General features: G+C 39.4%; 4 protein-coding genes across 6 annotated transcripts in view; 1 reads left to right on the plus strand and 3 right to left on the minus strand.

Annotated features, from left to right (window-relative positions):
* ccdc33 (coiled-coil domain containing 33) overlaps positions 1 to 3,616 on the plus strand; it is a 48,717-nt gene extending 45,101 nt beyond the window's left edge. For all 3 annotated transcript variants that reach the window (XM_061035431.1, XM_061035432.1, XM_061035433.1), the window contains 7 exons: positions 337 to 425; positions 2,248 to 2,370; positions 2,466 to 2,559; positions 2,648 to 2,772; positions 3,046 to 3,135; positions 3,239 to 3,355; positions 3,460 to 3,616. In XM_061035431.1, coding sequence (XP_060891414.1) covers positions 337 to 425; positions 2,248 to 2,370; positions 2,466 to 2,559; positions 2,648 to 2,772; positions 3,046 to 3,135; positions 3,239 to 3,355; positions 3,460 to 3,522 — 701 coding nt within the window. In that variant the 3' untranslated portion in view covers positions 3,523 to 3,616. The remainder of the gene's footprint in view (positions 1 to 336; positions 426 to 2,247; positions 2,371 to 2,465; positions 2,560 to 2,647; positions 2,773 to 3,045; positions 3,136 to 3,238; positions 3,356 to 3,459) is intronic.
* Positions 3,617 to 6,641, minus strand: LOC132972527 (cholesterol side-chain cleavage enzyme, mitochondrial). The gene is made up of 9 exons (XM_061035434.1): positions 6,346 to 6,641; positions 5,958 to 6,113; positions 5,619 to 5,818; positions 5,292 to 5,495; positions 5,004 to 5,164; positions 4,743 to 4,909; positions 4,494 to 4,572; positions 4,180 to 4,371; positions 3,617 to 4,083 (listed from the first exon to the last, which is right to left on the minus strand). Exons 1-9 carry the CDS (start codon positions 6,624 to 6,626, stop codon positions 3,961 to 3,963), a joined length of 1,563 nt encoding a protein of 520 aa, XP_060891417.1. The 5' UTR covers positions 6,627 to 6,641; the 3' UTR covers positions 3,617 to 3,960.
* A 357-nt stretch (positions 6,642 to 6,998) lies between these two features.
* stoml1 (stomatin (EPB72)-like 1) lies at positions 6,999 to 11,461 on the minus strand. Its single transcript, XM_061035435.1, has 7 exons — positions 11,090 to 11,461; positions 9,935 to 10,041; positions 9,690 to 9,839; positions 8,384 to 8,587; positions 8,088 to 8,298; positions 7,797 to 7,997; positions 6,999 to 7,656 (listed from the first exon to the last, which is right to left on the minus strand). The coding sequence occupies exons 1-7, from the start codon at positions 11,244 to 11,246 to the stop codon at positions 7,460 to 7,462; spliced, it is 1,227 nt and encodes a 408-aa protein (XP_060891418.1). The 5' UTR covers positions 11,247 to 11,461; the 3' UTR covers positions 6,999 to 7,459.
* A 614-nt stretch (positions 11,462 to 12,075) lies between these two features.
* On the minus strand, positions 12,076 to 14,830 carry nr2e3 (nuclear receptor subfamily 2, group E, member 3). The gene is made up of 8 exons (XM_061035436.1): positions 14,678 to 14,830; positions 14,356 to 14,506; positions 14,120 to 14,223; positions 13,370 to 13,633; positions 13,066 to 13,253; positions 12,733 to 12,973; positions 12,549 to 12,654; positions 12,076 to 12,443 (listed from the first exon to the last, which is right to left on the minus strand). Exons 1-8 carry the CDS (start codon positions 14,751 to 14,753, stop codon positions 12,311 to 12,313), a joined length of 1,263 nt encoding a protein of 420 aa, XP_060891419.1. The 5' UTR covers positions 14,754 to 14,830; the 3' UTR covers positions 12,076 to 12,310.
* Positions 14,831 to 18,594: the final 3,764 nt, after the last annotated feature.

The raw sequence follows: 18,594 nt of genomic DNA on the forward strand, positions 1-18,594 counted from the left end.
AAAGGATGTTCCTGATGGCCTGTCTGCTTGGCAGCAAAGCAAAGAAACCAGACTGATTTCCCGTCCAACAGAAAATCACTTGAATTTCAAAAGTTTTATTGATGAAGGTTTAGATCAGCACTGTTTCAATGTCTGAGCCCCAGAACTGACATGTTTGTTTGAAAAGTCATTCAAGTTTAAATATCATATTTACATATCAAATGCATTTCTCGTCTTGGATAAACTATGCTGTCATTTCTTAGTTTTAAACTTTTTTATGTAGCCTATAAACAGCACAATACATGTCTCAATAGGTGGATAAATTAACTGTTTGTATCGTCCTTGTGTTTGTTTTAGCCTCCCTAAAGCTCAAGGTTGCCAGTGAGATCAGTAAGGCCGCCTCGCAAAGGGAAAGGATCCAACAGCTGCAGAATGACCTCATCAAGGTGGAAAGATTGCCTACATTTAGACTTCAGAAATTAAGTTCATGCAAGTGAATGTGTGGTGTTTATTTAGTTAATTGTTCTTACCGTACCATACCATACCAAACTATACCATACAACACCATATCATACCAAACTATACCATACAACACCATATCATACCAAACTATACCATACAACACCATATCATACCAAACTATACCATACAACACCATATCATACCAAACTATACCATATCATACCAAACTATACCATACAACACCATATCATACCAAACTATACCATACAACACCATATCATACCAAACTATACCATATCATACCAAACTATACCATACAACACCATATCATACCAAACTATACCATATCATACCAAACTATACCATACAACACCATATCATACCAAACTATACCATATCATACCAAACTATACCATACAACACCATATCATACCAAACTATACCATACCATACCATATCATACCAAACTATACCATACCATATCATACCAAACTATACCATACCATATCATACCAAAATATACCATACCATACAAAACTATACCATACCAAACTATATCATACCAAAATATACCATACAAAACTATACCATATAACACCATATCATACCAAACTATACCATACCATATAATACCATACCATACCTTACAACACCATATCATACTAAACTATACCATACCATACAAAACTATATCATACCAAACTATACCATACCATACCAAACTATACCATACCATACCAAACTATACCATACCAAAATATACCATAACATATCATACCAAACTATACCATACCAAACTATACCATACCAAACTATACCATACCATATCATACCAAACTATACCATACCATACCAAACTATACCATACCAAACTATACCATACCATATCATACCAAACTATACCATAACATACCATACCAAACTATACCATATCATACCAAACTATACCATACCAAAATATACCATAACATATCATACCAAACTATACCATACCATACCAAACTATACCATACCAAACTATACCATACCATATCATACCAAACTATACCATACCATACCAAACTATACCATACCAAACTATACCATACCATATCATACCAAACTATACCATAACATACCATACCAAACTATACCATATCATACCAAACTATACCATACCATACCATACCAAACTATACCATACCAAACTATACCATACCATATCATACCAAACTATACCATACCATACCATACCAAACTATACCATACCATATCATACCAAACTATACCATACCAAACTATACCATACCATATCATACCAAACTATACCATACCATACCAAACTATACCATACCAAACTATACCATACCATATCATACCAAACTATACCATACCATACCAAACTATACCATACCAAACTATACCATACCATATCATACCAAACTATACCATATCATACCAAACTATACCATATCATACCAAACTATACCATACCAAACTATACCATACCATATCATACCAAACTATACCATATCATACCAAACTATACCATATCATACCAAACTATACCAAACTATAACATACCATATCATACCAAACTATACCACTGACTCGTATAGCCTTAAAGAACATTATTCATAATTTTGATTGATGCAAATTTGTTATGAAAATGGTGTGTGTGTGTGTGTGTGTGTGTGTGTGTGTGTGTGTGTGTGTGTGTGTGTGTGTGTGTGTGTGTGTGTGTGTGTGTGTGTGTGTGTGTGTGTGTGTGTGTGTGTGTGTGTGTGTGTGTGTGTGTGTGTGTGTGTGTGTGTGTGTGTGTTGCAGAAGAATGACAGTGAGAAGGAGCTACTGAAGCTTCAGAGAGTCCATAAGCTGCAGCTGGACGATCAACAGAATTGCCTGGCAAAGATGGCATCTTTGGAGGGCACAGTGAAACAGCAGGAAAAGGTCAGCTACATCCGCTCTTATGCACTTAGTGGCATCTGATTTTACAGAGTGATGATTGTATTATTCTGTACACTTGTGTCATCATAATGTTTCAGGTCATTGAGGAGATGGAGAAAGCTTTGGAGAGCAAACTCAGTGGAAACAATAAGCAGAGTGGTGACAACAGACTGATGGTAAAAAAGCAAAGAGGTGGGAGGACTCAGTCAAGTAAGATAACAATTTCTGTTTACAAAAAACAACATTTGTTGTAGCCAGAACTTCTCTTGATGCCTTGTAGGAGAGAATGACAAAAGAAAGGAGGAGATCGAGTCGGCCCTAGCAGCAGAAAACACTCGCCTCAGAGAAGAGCTGCACAGATTTCAACAGCAGCCTAACCCCGTTTTTATCCAGCAGTCAGAACAGGTACTCCAACAACACATTCATGCCAGTATTCAGACCGGGTAAATTGTAATATTTAGAATTCAAAAAATGAAAACAGGTGCAAGACTTTACCCAGAAAGAAGGGTTATGGATTGACTAAAGCTCGGCCTTAAGGTTATGGATTGACTAAAGCTCGGCCTTGACTACATGAATATATAATTCATTACACATTACAACATTATTTCTTTAACCAAATTTGATGTTGCAGTTAATGAAATCTCTGATTAATGGATTTATGTTTTATGTTTCCCTCAGACAAAAGACGCACTGCCACTCCATGAGAGACTGAGATTACTTCACAAAGTGGAGCAGGCTGAGGCAAGAGTCCAAACGCTGGAGGCCCAGGTGAAAATCTAAAAAAATAACTTTCTACTGTTTACTGTATGTTAAATGTACTTTTTGAGCTGTACATCAGATGATGCTTTGTCTTTCTTGGCTTGTATTACAGTTGGAGGAGAATTCGAAGCAGTGGGGGAGAGAGAAACAGGAAATGATGACCAAACTGAGCGAGCACAAGCACGGCTTTGTCCGAACATCCACCACCATCTTTCTTAATAATCCATCGGTAAGCAGAGTGCATTAACATTTTCCTCCAATTTACCTCACACAAGCTGTGCTGAAGGAGTTTTATCATACATATTTGACAGAATGATTTTCTGCTTCTTATAGAGGTCTAAATCAGGATCATTGTATCAGCAAAGCAGAGAGAGGAGCCAGAAGCCTATAAAGTGACCTGCAAATATTACACTGAACTGTTGACCCATTAAACACAGACACACACACACATGAACTAAATATGTATAATAAAATAATACATCACATGACATATTTTAAGAATTTGTTTTATTCATCACTGGTTTATAGAGACACTGGTAGTTATTTCAAATCTAATAAAACAATTACTCTTTGTACATTCAATGTACATTCAACATTTTTAATAAGTTGTACATATGGACTTCACATTTCCATCATTACTCAGATCACACATCAAGTAATACTTTGCACATAGTGTATAATTATTCTGTTGGCATGTTATGGTATACGCGAGGTAATTCGTTCATGCCAAATGTTTAGCTTTTTCATTCCTAATGTCTTTATTTGCTCTCCATCGGCATCTTAGGTTGGAAGATGTTATGAAGGCTTTAGTAGATTTTTCTTTATAACTTGGTGTTACCGATTGGTCTTTAGCGGCTTCAGAGTCAAGATGATTGGCTTTTCCGGTAAGAGAATAAGCTCGAAGGTACTTTGCACTTCCACATGGCGCTGTTTCTCCACTCTGAAGTTCTCAAGCATCTGCAAAGACAGGAGATGAGGCAAGCAGTTCATCATAAGCGTATAATTGCCACAGAATATGGTGACGCTCCTCCTTTTATTGCGTGCATTTCTCACATGGATGAGGAAGATTTGCATCTCGGTCTCAGCTATCCTGCGGCCTAAACACTGACGCGGGCCGAAGCCGAAGCCCAGGCTTCTGAAGTAGTGCGTCTCTGTCCTCAGCCAGCGGGAGGGCCGATACTGCTCCGGATGGAGAAACACTTTGGGGTCTCTCCCCATCGCGTACAGTCCTAACTGTACCAGAGTCTAAAACACATGTACAAAAAAAGGTGAGTCACGCTATATGCTTTCAATATTTGCTCAGTTCCTTGAAAAAGCTTAAATACAAAAACATAATTAGATGATGACGTTATTAAATAGCCTCTTGCCCCTGAGGGGATGTGGTAATTTTGAATGATGACATCCTCCGAAATGTATCTTTGCAAGCTCACTGCAACAGGGTGTAACCTGAGAAAACAAAGTGACAATTCTGTTTTAAAAGGAGACTTTTTGACTTTGTGTGTAGTTGGAAAAAACTGCATAAAATCAGAATAGCATAAAAACAATCCGAGTCTTGAGTTGCTATAATTTATTCCCTTACATATCTACAGTACAGCATGATGTATCCAGTGTTTCACCTGAGTGTTTCCTTCAAAGCTCCTTTCACCAGTGGAATCCTCTTCAGCATCTCAAGCATGTCTCCCTGGCTCTCAGCCCGAGCTGAAGCTACCTCTGCTCTCAGCTCCTCCTGGAGGTTGGGGTGTCTAGCTAGTTCATACAATGTCCACAGCAGAGTTATGGAAGTCTGAAACACCAAATAGAAAGACGCAGACTTAAGAAAGCTGTTAAAGGCAACACTCTGGACAGGAAATGGCTATTGAGTTCGATTTTTGGCTCACTGTATCTACTCCTCCAGCCATTAGTTCAGTGATGCTGGCCTTGATATCTTCTATGGACAGCTTGTCTAGCAAGAGCAGCCTAGCAAGGACTCCTGGGTATTTGTTTGAGGAGCTGGTGTCCTGTCGTAGCTGCCTGTAGATGTTCTGGATGCAGCGGTCCGCTAAGCAAAAGATATTTTCTGAAGTTTAAAAATGCTCCACATAGAGCAGAATGTGACTTTCGTGCCAAACTTAACAAACTCATGACGCCCAACCGAAACTACAAAATGATATTCCCGGTGCTTCTACCTTGGTTGAAGATCCCATCCCAGGCATCCACATGGTCCCGCCACACCTTTGCACCAATCTGCCGCAGCAGAGCAGGAGGGATGTACAGCATAGGCGAGGTAGTCTTGAACATGAGGGTGATGCAGTCAATGAAATGTTGAGCTTCAGGGTCAATGTAGTCAAGCATTAGACCAAGACGCTCCCCATAGAGCACCGAGCCCACCGCTGTGTGAGGACAGAGTCAAAATAAGACAAGGACAAGGAAAAAAAAAAACTTGACTGTGACTTACACAGTGAGTGCACTAAAGGATGCTTTGTAATATGAAGAGAGATCAAAGTCATTCTCACACTCCAGTGCATATTTAAAGAGTTCTTGAGAAAGGTCAGTGGTCCATTTGTTCTGGCCACTACGCTGAATCTTCTTGTGAACCCTGGCCACAAAATCCTCGCCCACTTCCTCCAGCAAAGGCACAAAGTTTTCCAGCACCTTCGGGGAAATCACCTCCTTATTGAGAATCACACGGTTTGACCTCCAGTCCTCTCCGTCCCTGTGTGATAATTGGATGTTGAATTAATTAATTCTAGCAGGGCACTATCTTGAAGACCAAACCTTAGTTTCGTTTAAGTTTCTAAGTATTGGTGAAGCTGCATTTAAAGTTGGTAATAAGGAGAAACAACAGCACATACTTGAGTAGAACTCCATATTTGCGATTCCTGTAATCTCTGTATGATGTCCACGCTTCAACTTTCAGCCTTTTAGGGTAATGGCCCTCCGCTTTGAACAGGATGGCAGCATCTTCAGGATTGATGATGTTTACGCTTTCATAATAACCTATTTTCTCTCTGCCATACAGAGACGGAAAGGGTAGAAAATCTCTTATCTTGTTTTCAGAAAACGTGACCTTGTGGAATGTGAGACACATTGTAATAAACAACAACATTTGTACTTGCACAAAGAAGTGTTTACAAAATAGTGATGGAATCATTTGTTTTATCTACTTGTTATTTATCTTGACGGTTGAAATATGTCACACACACACACAGCTCTATGTTAGCGTCTCACTTCCCTTCATACCTGTAAATGGGTCCAAAAGTGTTGAAGTTCTGCAACATGATGCGGTGCAGGTTTTTGAAGCCATCCAGTTTCCAAAAGTGGTACAAGTTGGCCACCCCGTTTTTCCACAGTCCGGGAATCTCATTGAAAGGCCGAACGATGCTGCTGCTGCTGCTGTTCTCTGAATATGCCTGCCTGGTCACGGGCATACTGCTGCTATAACGCACACCCGTCGTAGTCAGCTCATCTATCCAGGACAAGGGGAGCATCACAGGACTGCGCCACACACTCCACTTTGCCATCCTGACAACAAAAATCCCAACTGTGCTATACTTTCGGAATACACTGGCTCTCCCCAGAGATGAAGGGGGCTGGTCTAAATAGTCAGCCCCCCCTGTCTGTGCTGATCAAGGCTGTTCTGCTGAACTTAACATGTTAATAGAATAAACCACAGCACAGTATGTCTGATTTAGGATACTTACTGGATATTTTAAATGCTAAAAAAAATCCAGCAAACACATTTCTGTTTAAAGGGTTTCTCAGTAACTTGAAGGAGCATGATGAATTCAAATCGGGCCTGACGACCTTCAGAAAGTCTGTTATCTTTGCAAACACAAATTTGTTTTGATATGTGACAATTGTAGTTACTTGTGAAAAACAAAATCAGGCTCCAATTGTTCATATTGACATTTATTTTATAGGTATGATTTAATTTTTTCATTCCATTTAAGAAAAGTCCTCTAATGTCGGATTAAAATTAATATGTGAATCGGAGTGCATTTCCCGTTTTCAGTTCAGTGTAAAAGAGTCCTCAAGGAGTCCAGGCAGTTCCCCCTTTGGCGATGGTTTTTCACTGTGTCTTGTTGCTTTTCAGAGAAAAAGCTAAGGCCACTTCAGATCTTTGGGTAAGTTTGCTGCTTCCTATCACTGACAAATTCATTTTGGCCAGAGCTCAGTCTGGTTAGAGAGGTTTTTACAGTTTGCACTAACTGTGCAATGAAATGAAACTCATCTAAAACCAGTCTCTGACCTAAAAAAGTATTAATATTCCTTCAAAGTGCACACATGAAAAGCATTTACTTCACAACAAAACAAAGAAAGGTTAATTAAATAATCTATAAAATGACTATAGCAGTTATCCCTTAACAAGCTTTATGAGTTCCTCAAGTTTCATAGCAGTCTTAATGTCTCCCTGGATTTTCAGTCTGCCACTCGTGTAAGCAGCAAATGGTCTTAGCTCGCCCCGGAACATGGCGAGAAGGTCGCTGTCACTCATACTCAGTTTGACATCTGGTTCTCTGCACATGGACTCTGCGCCTGCTGCACCGCTGCCTACACACAAACACAACACATACAGAGAGAGAAGGAGATGTTTAAAAATGTGTGTCACAGCACTCTTGTTTCTGTTCCATCAGAGTTATGATGAATTTATCTCAATACATTTTGCACATTTACAGCGATGTGTGCCTTACCTTGGCTCAAGTCCACGTAGTAACTGCACTGCTGTCCATCTTTTGAGCTGATATCAAACTGGAAGCAGGCCCCAACCTGCTGGACCAAAGCTTCAGAAAGCAGGAGCTTCACCGCACCAAGCAGCTCCTCAACCGAGCCTGGTGTAACCACAACTGCCTCAGTGGGCCCGATGAGTTCATCTATGAAAGTTATTGTTTCCTCTGAAGAATAAAAAGCCACAGATGTATCATACAATTCTCACAATTGCTGCATTTTGTAAAAATACTTTGTATTTTGTTTTGGTTCAATACCTTGTTTAGGCTGTGAAATTCCACTCTGACCTAGAAAGTGCATGGCCAGCTGCTGAATGGGACCAGTGAGGCCTTCCAGTCCAGGCACAGAGGGAGGCATGATGAGGGATCCAGAGAGACTTTCCTCTGGTGCTTTTATTAGAGAGCCAAGGGTAAGCTCTACTCTGTCCACCTCCAGTCCCCAGTGTCGAGTTAATTCATTCAAGTCCATCTGAACAGAGCGATAAGGGATATCAGGTGGATGTGATGCAGAAAAAACAAAACCCAGACAAAAAAAAAGAAAGAGAATATCTCACCCCAAGATATTCTCCCAGCTTAACTCTCCCACTTTGGATCTCTCTGACGCTCTTCTTGGACAGGCTGTGGGTCAAAGCATTCTGTGCCGCCATCCTGCTTGAGGCGTTCAGGTCCTGGACCGATATCACTGACATGACGGGGTTCCAGATCCTGAACTGGATGTCTGCCCCCACTAACAAAACACCGCCATCCAGAGTATTCACCTACAGTAGCAGAATTATATTTTACATGAGCGTGGACCCAGAACTGGTAATTTAACAATTTGTTACAAACTATGGAATATTGAAACAGCTCTTGAATTTCTAAATGCAGACTGACTAAAAGGTATTGGCTCTGTAAGGCTTACTATACGGTTCACAAATTCTGCCCCCTGGGAAGGACAGACCTGATGTGACATGAGACTGACACCTCGACTCTGTTGAAATACAGTGAAGCGTTTAAGTACTGGACCTGTGACCAGTTTCCTCATAGATCAAATAAAAACAAACTCATAACTGTGATACATGATTAAGATTAAAAAACAAAACTTTGCAACCAGGTGTGAATTTGCATATAAGTCTAAAATTTATGGACAACTGATCAACAGAGCAATGGGAGTGCCACCTGCTGGTCAAAATTGATCATACAACCATATATCCAAAATGTTTTTGTAGTTTTTTTAAAACCTTGTGCTTTTTAAAAATTTCTATCAGGGCCAGGGAGTTATCAAGCAAGTCAAATTCAACCCTCCAAAAAAAAAGGAAAGGATGATTTGGAGCCCAAATGTTTAAAGTCTAAAGTTTATGGAATCAATGTTTGTATTATAAGGAACACAAAACACAATCAGCAGTTCCCCCCCAGAAAAACTTGTTACTCAGTATAAATATGAGGTGACAGTCACCAGTTTCCCACTGATCAACAGTGCAACATGAGTGCCACCTGCTGGTCAAAATGTATCACAGCCATATCAGAAATGTTACTTGGAATAGTTGGTGAAAAAGAAACCTTAGATTCAGTTTTATTGTAAAAGAATCAAATATTTAAAATATGACATCTTTACATAATGCTCTGCTTGATTCAGTGATGGTGCTGAAGTTGAAAGTGGCTCAGATGTCAACTTTACAGTGCAAATTACTCCAGGTACAAAGAGACATTATTAAAATTAAAAAATCCATCCTATGATCTAAACTTAATCTATCAAAGTTTGATCTAATGCTCTAATATGAGGCTATAGCAGGGGACTACAAAAAGCCATGGTTTTAACTATATTATCTCACATCACCTACTACTACTGTCTGTCCAAAAGGGTTTCATCATTTATCATACCTGGCATGGAGGGATGTTAAAAGCTCGGGTGCGTAGGTCTACTCTCTGCCACTGGTCGATGAGGGGCAGCACGAGGACGATACCGGGGCCTTTTGGAGAGCAAACTCGACCCAAACGAAACACTACGATCCTCTGGTAGTTAGGCACGGTCTACAGGGGGGAAAAATGGGTCAACAATGGTTTATTTTATTACCAAAAAATATATTTTACATCCAGTGAAACTGTTGAGGACCATTTCAACTTACCTTTAATACAAACCATCCCGTTATAGGAAATGTTATGAAGGTGCAGACGTAGACGAGGATGATGACAATCAGGTTACAAATCCATGACAGCCAACCCTGTGATGTATCTGGAAGAAAAGAAACAAAAGAGTGTCTGTCTCTGAGAACATTGTTATTTATTTCTATTTCATTTAACGCCCAATGCCCGATTTACACATTAAATCAAATAAACATGAACATTACAGAAAAAAATGAGAGCTGTTCAACAAATGTAAATTAAAAAATTGACACAAACATAAAAAGTGAGAAAGAAAGTGTGACATAATAAATAAAAAACAGAAAATATACGTAGAAAATAAATAAATAAATATATTTTTCAATTGTACAAGAAAATACCATTCATGATAATATGCCACAATATACTGTATATTACAAACAGTTTAGCAAATACATTTTTGTAGTTTTCTTAAAACCTTGCACTTTTTTTTATTTTCTATCAGGGTCAGGGAGTCAAACATCAAGGTAGTTAAATTCAACTCTCCAAAGAATAGGAAAGGATGCTTTGGAGCCTCAAAGTTTTGCTTATGAAAACTATTTTACCATTAAACAAATATTAACCGTGTGCAATTTAGGAGAAGAAAAGACATGGGAAATTTTGGTGAGAGGACTTCGAGGTAAAGTTGGAAATGAGGCTACCCCATGACGTCACACATTTGGACCTTTAATGTTACAGTATCTCTTTTAATTGCTTCCTCTTTAAAAAGCCACTTGTTAGTTTTTTTTAAGTTGAAACTGAAAAAGCTCATATACTTTGTGGATACAAATGTTAGAGATAAATAATAAAGAGCAATTGAAGAGCATGGCTGTGTGTTAAGTGTATGTCAATTATGTGTATGTTGACAGGTAGGAGGGCTTGAAAATACTTTTTTCTGCCAAAGGGGGGCGGCAGAAATAGGTGGGGAACGACTGGGTTACGCAGTAATAAATCCTTGACGGCATGTTGGGCAGACTTAAATTGTAACCCTTTCATATTTGGAAAGGTAATTAGGCTACTTAAAAGTAACAATAAAAAAGGGGGCTGGTTTTTCAGCCGGCCACCTCCTCCACCGGATGTAGTTGTTCATTAAGTTATAAGAGCAATATGTGTTCACGTATGATGTCATGTTCTCTACATACCTGTGAAGTCATGTTGGGAAACCTTGGGCATGTTATCAAATGAAAGTCCTTTGTGGTAGCCGCTCTGTGTGAAGCCATCATTGTCCACAAACAAGCCAGGAGTCCTCGGACTTGTAGTGTCCCTTTGGGGGAGCAGCTGATAGGAGGTGCTAAACATTGTTAGCTCAAATAACTATTTTATTCTCTCCTACAAGAATAACATCTTAGTTTTCAGTCTGCAAGCCAGCTAGTTGTTTGTCAAACCCGCTCACATAAGCTACGTTTTTATGAAAACTGACATTAACACGCAGGACGCTTAAGGATGTAATATCAGCTCGTCCTTCCGTGTTTAGCTTTTATTATTTACAATCTGCTGCAGCTCTTCTTCTCGGTGTTTATCGACTCGTAGGCTACTTTTCAGCAATTTTGCTCATGAACGCCCCCTAGCGTTATTGTAGCATAACTGGAGTTTCTATTCTTTCCATTACAGGACAAAGCCAGAAGTCAGTTGAGAAACATTTGGCTCTCAAGTTGTGTCTCATTTCAGAGATTTTTACAGTTAAATTTAACTTTAAACGCTTCAATTCTTCTGATAGATGCCATCAATAACACAGTTTGGAACAAAAACTGCTGATCATGTCTTGTTATTTCTATTGATTGATTTATATCTGCTTGAAAAATCATATCAGATCCACTCCAGAAATCTTTTTTTTTTTTTTTTTTAACATAGATGTTTGAGTGATTTTTTTAATGGCTTCTTTTACACAAACACATACATGTTATGAAAGGATACAAGAATGTGGTTGTTAAAAAAGGGTATTTTCTAATATGCATTGGTCAGGCATAGCTTTTTGGATTAAGTCTTCATATGTGATCATTTCTGTTTATCAGAAAAACAGGTAAGTACAAAAAAAAAGACCAGAAATTAACATATTTTCAAATGACATGCAACAATACCAAAAATTCCTTATTTATTTAAAAGAAATACCTTCATTCAAAACACACATATTCTTTGACAACCTGTAATTTAAAAAAAAAAAAAAACAGCATTTCCTTCTACAGAATTTGGGTAAGTCTGGGGTATAACAAAATTGAATATTTACACACAAAAAAGTGTAACAAATAACAAATTCCAATGTGCTTCAGTTTGAATAAGCCTATTAAACTGAAAACATGTTGCCAGAGGGCTGGTTCATTATGTTTTTCCCTTGAAAGTGTCATTCTGAGTCCCCCAATGCTTGTTTAATTTTTGAACATGTCGCAGAGCAGCTTCTCCATGGGTGTGCCGCCGATGGTCCTGTGAAAGAAAAGCTGCTCTACTTTCTCCGGGCTCACAAAGTGGAGGGATGGCAACAGGAGTAACAGTCTCCCAAACCTTAAAACACAGAAACAAAGAGGATTTCACTTCATGTTTCTGGCTTTCTAGCTTTTGAATGAAAAAAAAAAAAATGAAAACATGATCTTCTGATTTGAATCATACCTGGCACTTTGGCTGGGGTACACCGAGTGGATGTGCTGGCCTAGTAACACCTGAGACTGGTCCTGCAGATTCTCCACCTGCTCTGGGTCTTTTAGGCTGCGTGTCTCTGCGAATCAAACAGCACGCGTTAGTTGCAATGGCAGTTTATTATCAGACAATACATTGTGAAGGAATAACTTCTCACCTGGTTTGAACAGGACAATGGCTTTCAAGCAGGCAAACTCAGTGGGGTCAACCGCGAGGGCCTTAAAGCGGTTAAATATGTCTTCCAGCATGCGATGGTCAGCTGCGGGGAGGCCGATCTTGCCCTGCTGTGTGGGAGAAAGCTCTGGCAGAGACAGGAGAGGACAGCTGTCGAGCGGGAGGGACCACTGGATGGCACACAACAGGAACATCTCGCTCCAAGCTTCTTCAAGGAGAATCACCTGAGGACGTCGTACACAGAAAACATTTCATCAGCCTCACACGTCATTTAAATTTGTGTAACTACACAGAAACATTCGTCATTCAGCCTCACCTGGTCTCGGAATGGAAGGTGAGCGAAAACAGGCAGATTTTTGGCCCATTTGACGGACATGAAGAGGAGTCGCGCTGATGTTTCATACACACTCTCTGAACAGTTGGAGGTGTACGGGGACATTGGGCAGTCAGAGGGAGACCGATCTCTCTGTGAATCGTTTGTTGTCACGTCGATATTCTCCTCCACTGGGCACGCCATGTTGAAAATATTGGGACGTTGAAGTGCATCGTTACAATCCAGGTAATGACAATCCTTCATTGTTTTGTGTGTCCTAATTGAAACTTCCATCATTTGATCTTACCATCCTCAGGCTCCAGCTTTGTGCAGGTCTCTGCAGTCAGTAGGCTGACCATGAAGCGGTGGTTGTTGTTGGGGTTGCTGCAGTGCTGGACGGTGGAAGGGTTGGTGACAGAGGGAGTGACCACAGGTCTACAGATGACTGACGAGAAGGCGGCAGGGGAGGTTAGCTCTCGTATAGTGGTTAGATGCTGCTTTTTAGTGTCCACACATATCGCGTCTAGACTGACATGTGCTGTGCTTCGAGGCTGTCGCTCATTCTGCACGGCTGCCAAAGATACAGGTGAGTAACAAATTACTGAACAGCAGAGTTTTTCATTTAATCGCACAATGGCAAAAAATGACGTGCCGAGAAAGAGCTCAGATTTTCCTATCAACCCTGGAGGCTGTAGTCCTCCAGGCGGGCGGCCCAGGTTCAAATCCGACCTGTGGCTCCTTCCCTACTCTCTTTCTCCCTGATTTCCGACTCTATCCACTGTCCTGTCTCTCCATTAAAGGCACAAAAATGCCCAAAAATAAATCTTTAAAAACAAAAAAAAAAAGTTACTTTTAGGTTAAAGTTCACAGATAGGGATTTCCCTTGACTCCAGTTCTGTGCTTTATAATTAACAGAACAATGTTGGGTCACTGTTAATAATATAAAGCGTTTGTAAATGTCCTGACATAAAATCTTATTTTAAAAATGGTGCTATATGGATAGAAAACATTTGATTGATTTATTGATAACACATCAAGGTATTGAGAGTTTTCTCACCATCTTTATTCATGCCAGCTTGGAGACATTTCTTCAGTCGACAAGCTTGGCACTGGTTCCGATGAGCCTTGTCTACGGGGCACCCACCAGTCCCAGCCTGACACCTTCAATATTTACACACACAAAAAATATTTCTGAATAAAGATAATCACTGGTTGAAAAGAATGTATCATTAACATTTGTTTTCCTGGATTATATATACAAAGTATTCAAAGTAAAAGTAAGCTCTTGCTCACCTGTAGATGAGTCTTCTTCTCACACTACGCTTGAAGAAGCCACTGCAGCCGTTACATGCATAGATGCCGTAGTGTTTACCACTGCTTGCATCTGAACACACTTTGCAAAGAAGGCCTTGGCCAAGTGCTTTACCCGGTACAGAACATTTATCTGTAGAAAAAGGGATTGCAGAAATCAACTTTATTTTAAGCTCTCTTGAAGATCAATAGAGAATACCTCATTGTACCACTAGTGTATTCGACTGTATTTACGACTGCCCCTTAGCCCCTTTATTTATCGATATTCTATACTACAACAATTGCGTATAAAAACATGTCTCACCTCCTTCAGTCCCATCTGTGAAGTCATCCGTCCTGTCAGAAGAAAACGTGCTCATTTTGGTCCTGTGCTCCTCCATCTTCACGTGTTTTAGTGTCTAAACCTCAAGTTATAAATGTTTCCAGAAGAAGTTCCTCTTCTGTTTCAAATGGGTTTTTTTTAAGATACCTTGACTGAGTTTTTAAATAAATTAAATTTAGGTCACATGGCAATGCCACACAAATATGGAAAAAATAAAATAATCTGTTGTTCCTTTCACTAAAGCTAATTGTCAAGGTGTTCAGAGATCATCAGATAGTTTCTCCAGGAATTCTTGCTTCTAATGATCCAGTGCTGTTGTCCTCTGGTTGTCTCTGATGTAATCGTTGGTCAACAGAGTTACTACTGGTCTTCTTCTGTCCCTCTTTGTGCCAGAATGAGGGTGTGAGCCTGAGACGTCTGGGGCTTTCTGAAGGAAGACAAGGAGATTAGCACCAGGCGCTGTGTAAGCAAATGGTGATTTGTCATCCTCTTAATCTTTACCGTCCATAAGGGTAAATCAATCAGTCACACCGCTTACAAGCACAACTATATTAAACAAAGGTGAACCCTGAAAGGACAAAGGAAATAATATGTTTTATTTCTTACCCACATACAGATAAAATAACTATTATTAGCTGAAATTATTAATATTATTCTGTAAACAATGTAGAGAGGTCCTGCTAATGCTGGTGAAGGGGCCAGGGCATTATCAGGTAACATTTCATCTTCTTACCTGGAAATACATGTTTGCTGTACAATATTTGATATAATTGTCACTTCTTTTTTGTTCAACACAACATGTACTATAACTTATTCTATATATAGAATATATGTCAGGTTGTAACCTGAAGTTTTCTCAAATGGCACCTAATGACGAGGACTTCATTGAAGCTCTGTAACCACGGTTACATTTCTTTCTTATAAATAGGCATTTTAAATTCTTAAAGCCCCCCCAAAAAATATGTTTTTGGGTTTTTTGCCTTTATTAAGATAGGACATTGGATAAAGTAAGACATCAGGAGAGAGAATGGGGAATGACATATGAGAAAGGAGTTGCAGGTGGGAGCCAAACCTGTGCCGCCCGCCTGGAGGACCACAGCCTACATATAGGGCGCGACCTAACCGCTACGCCATCAGCGCCCCCAAGCACTTGTTTTTTTTTGTTTATGTAAAGTTATTCTGCAATACAAAAGTAACTGCTTAAGTGGCATTTTGTAGTGTTGCATATCTCATGTGGGTGTCATATGAGTGTGAAATGAATATACTTTGTGAGAGTTAGTAAGGCAAAAAAAAAGAGATTTGTGTACAAGCAAAAGGTTGTGATATTGGTCCCACTCTTTTCGTCCCGCAGCTTTCTGTTAAAAAGGCTTTGTGGTTAACAGAGGGGTTACAGATATTCCCTCTGTGACATACTGGTCCTGTCAATGACACTAATGGCCTCAGGAGAATACGGCCACCCCAAATCAGCAAAGTAGCTTAACCTTTCATGAAAAGTGCTCTTCTTATTGGAGGGGGCCCACAAAGGGGGGCGATGAGAAGAAAAACAATTAGTGCAGAGATTGAAAAAGCAACAAGTTGACCCTTAATTCCACTCTTGTGCCATATGGTGCCTGCTCTCTGTCTACTTCATTAGTCACACTGCAATTACCAGTTATCGAAGTTTACAGCTCTTTTTTTCCCTCTTCTTCTCACTTCTAAGCATTATTACATTGCTACGGATTTCCACACAGAAGTATCAGATATAATAATGTGTGCACGTATTGACATGTCCATAATGATGGTTGTAGTCATTTTTGAAAATAGCTCACACCATCTAATCATCTGTATGATCAGATCAAGAGTAGCAAAGACACTAAATATGCTGCTGTGTCTGTCCCAGGATTGAACTCGATCATGTCTGTAATCCGTATTAAGTCACTCTTGATTTTAGGGATACAACATGGTATTGAAAACAGTGCTCTTTCTGTTTGACTAAACTGGTGTATAAAAGGATTAAAGTCTAGGGGAATTCCCCTTGTGCCCACTGAGCCATTTGAACCCAAACTGCAGTTTGAAATTTTCTTTCATCTTGACACAGTGACAAAACCATTTGGAAGTAGGGTCCAAAAGGCTTGAGTAGCTGAACTGACATAGTGGCATTGGCATCATACCAGTGTGCAGAAAACAGGCCTTTTATTTTGCACCTTCATAATAAACGAACGGCTTTGACAGCAGATGAAAAATGTACAGCTAATCATAAACATATAAACGTACAGATAAAACAACAACTTTGTAATGATCCAATCCAATCTTCCCATTACTCTTTTAAGTTTTCTTATTCAAATTAAGGTCACCTTTGTTGTATAACATTATAACTCATGCGAGGAACTTTTTGTTTGTGTTGATTTTGACGTCCCCTGTAGGCAAAGTGGACTTGCCCGATCTTTGTCCTATACATGAGTAAGTCGTTTTCTTTCAAATAAAATCTCATGCTTATTTTTTTTTAAGCATTAAAATGTTTCACTCACTGAGAATCGTAGCTGTGGTAAATGTGGAAAAACTGTTTTTTGGCAGTGTCAACTTCGTCTGAAACCTATACCCTAAGGCAGTGTTTACAGGCAATTTATTGTAAAATCAATCCACTCACTGATGGTCCTGATTGCTTTTGTTGGGTTATAAAGTGACATCAATACTATTATCAGTCTGTTTCATAACCAGCTAAAAAGTCTTTGTAGGAGCTTTAATTATTTTTAAACTCCTCATTGTAGTTGTCGCTTTTGTTTAGCAATCGTGTCATGCATTTCATTCTTCATACACTTTTATGTACATACATAAAAGTGTATGAAGAATGAAATGCACACATGATAACACTGTACATAAAGTACTGTGTTCAGTCAGAGTGAGTGAAGCAAACTGTGGCTATACCATTGAATAACCTTAAACTACACTACAAGCAAAACATCTTCGAAACATACTGTATGTGCGAGCCTAAAAATACATACATCTGACCTAAGCAGCACTGAGATGTCTGGAGTCTCATATCAGATTACACAACAGGTGTCACTCACATGTCAGGGTGAGCTGATTAACTCCAGACCGTTAGACATGAAGTGAACATGCGTATCAAATCATCTTTGAGGACTAATCTCAGACTGTTTCCCTTTTTAAACTTGTGTGAAATTCTTGTCCAAGGATGACACCCTTATAGTGATATTAATATGCTAATAAAGGGCTTCACACGAGCAAAACCTTTTGTTGTTCATCGTAGTCATTCAGCCATTTTGTGGGATTCAGGCTTCATAAATTGTTGTGAGAATAAGATGTGATTTTGCTGCCATCGGCAAAGGGCTGCTTTGAGGTTTTGCCTGGGATAACTGTCATGTTTCTTCACCCCTCAGCCCTGTGATTGTTGCACAGACGCAGAGAATCTTTAGCAGCCCCATGCTGTGAGCCAGCTTGATGATTATATATTTAGCGGCGACATTTATGATGACAGAGCCTTACAGGTGATTGAACACACGTCAAGGGGAAAACCCTTGCTCAGATGGTTGTCAGATCAGACAGATCAGCTGCATGGTTATTAGCTTAAGAGTGCTGTTAATTCAAGTACATTCCACCGAAGGAAGTTATAGGGAATCAAACATGGAAAACACATTCAACACATCACACACACATTTGATGAACAAAATTGTGTTATCCTTCAGAGGATACCCTTGAATGGAAGTTGGCAAATCTTTATGCATCTTTAAGCAGCTTTTTGATATAAGCTTCTTCAATGGCAGCTATTGTCAAAGACTGAGATTAACTCTTAAAATTGTTGACAACCTTTTTATTCACAAGGAACAGGTGCCTTAATTTCACATCAAATATGACATTACTGAGGATGGTAGCCTATTTGTTTCTTATTTGAATACAAAACT

Source organism: Labrus mixtus, chromosome 4 (assembly GCF_963584025.1).
Source record: "Labrus mixtus chromosome 4, fLabMix1.1, whole genome shotgun sequence".
Taxonomy (NCBI): Eukaryota; Metazoa; Chordata; class Actinopteri; order Labriformes; family Labridae; genus Labrus; species Labrus mixtus.

Bases quoted from the DNA above. Each gene is read 5' to 3' on its own strand.
- stoml1 (XM_061035435.1), bottom strand. From the start codon at position 11,246: ATGTTTAGCACCTCCTATCAGCTGCTCCCCCAAAGGGACACTACAAGT. The intron at 8,588-9,689 runs GTATGATAAATG...CTGCTACTGTAG, and splicing joins TTAACATCCCTCCATGCCAG to GTGAATACTCTGGATGGCGG. The intron at 8,299-8,383 runs GTGAGATATTCT...CGCTCTGTTCAG, and splicing joins AGCTGGGAGAATATCTTGGG to ATGGACTTGAATGAATTAAC.
- nr2e3 (XM_061035436.1), bottom strand. From the start codon at position 14,753: ATGGAGGAGCACAGGACCAAAATGAGCACGTTTTCTTCTGACAGGACG. The intron at 14,224-14,355 runs GTGAGCAAGAGC...TAAATATTGAAG, and splicing joins AGAAGAAGACTCATCTACAG to GTGTCAGGCTGGGACTGGTG. The intron at 12,655-12,732 runs GTGAGAAGTTAT...TTTGATTCGCAG, and splicing joins CATTGTCCTGTTCAAACCAG to AGACACGCAGCCTAAAAGAC.
- LOC132972527 (XM_061035434.1), bottom strand. From the start codon at position 6,626: ATGGCAAAGTGGAGTGTGTGGCGCAGTCCTGTGATGCTCCCCTTGTCC. The intron at 5,165-5,291 runs GTAGAAGCACCG...TCTTTTGCTTAG, and splicing joins GGATGGGATCTTCAACCAAG to CGGACCGCTGCATCCAGAAC. The intron at 4,910-5,003 runs GTGAGCCAAAAA...TTGGTGTTTCAG, and splicing joins TGGCTGGAGGAGTAGATACA to ACTTCCATAACTCTGCTGTG.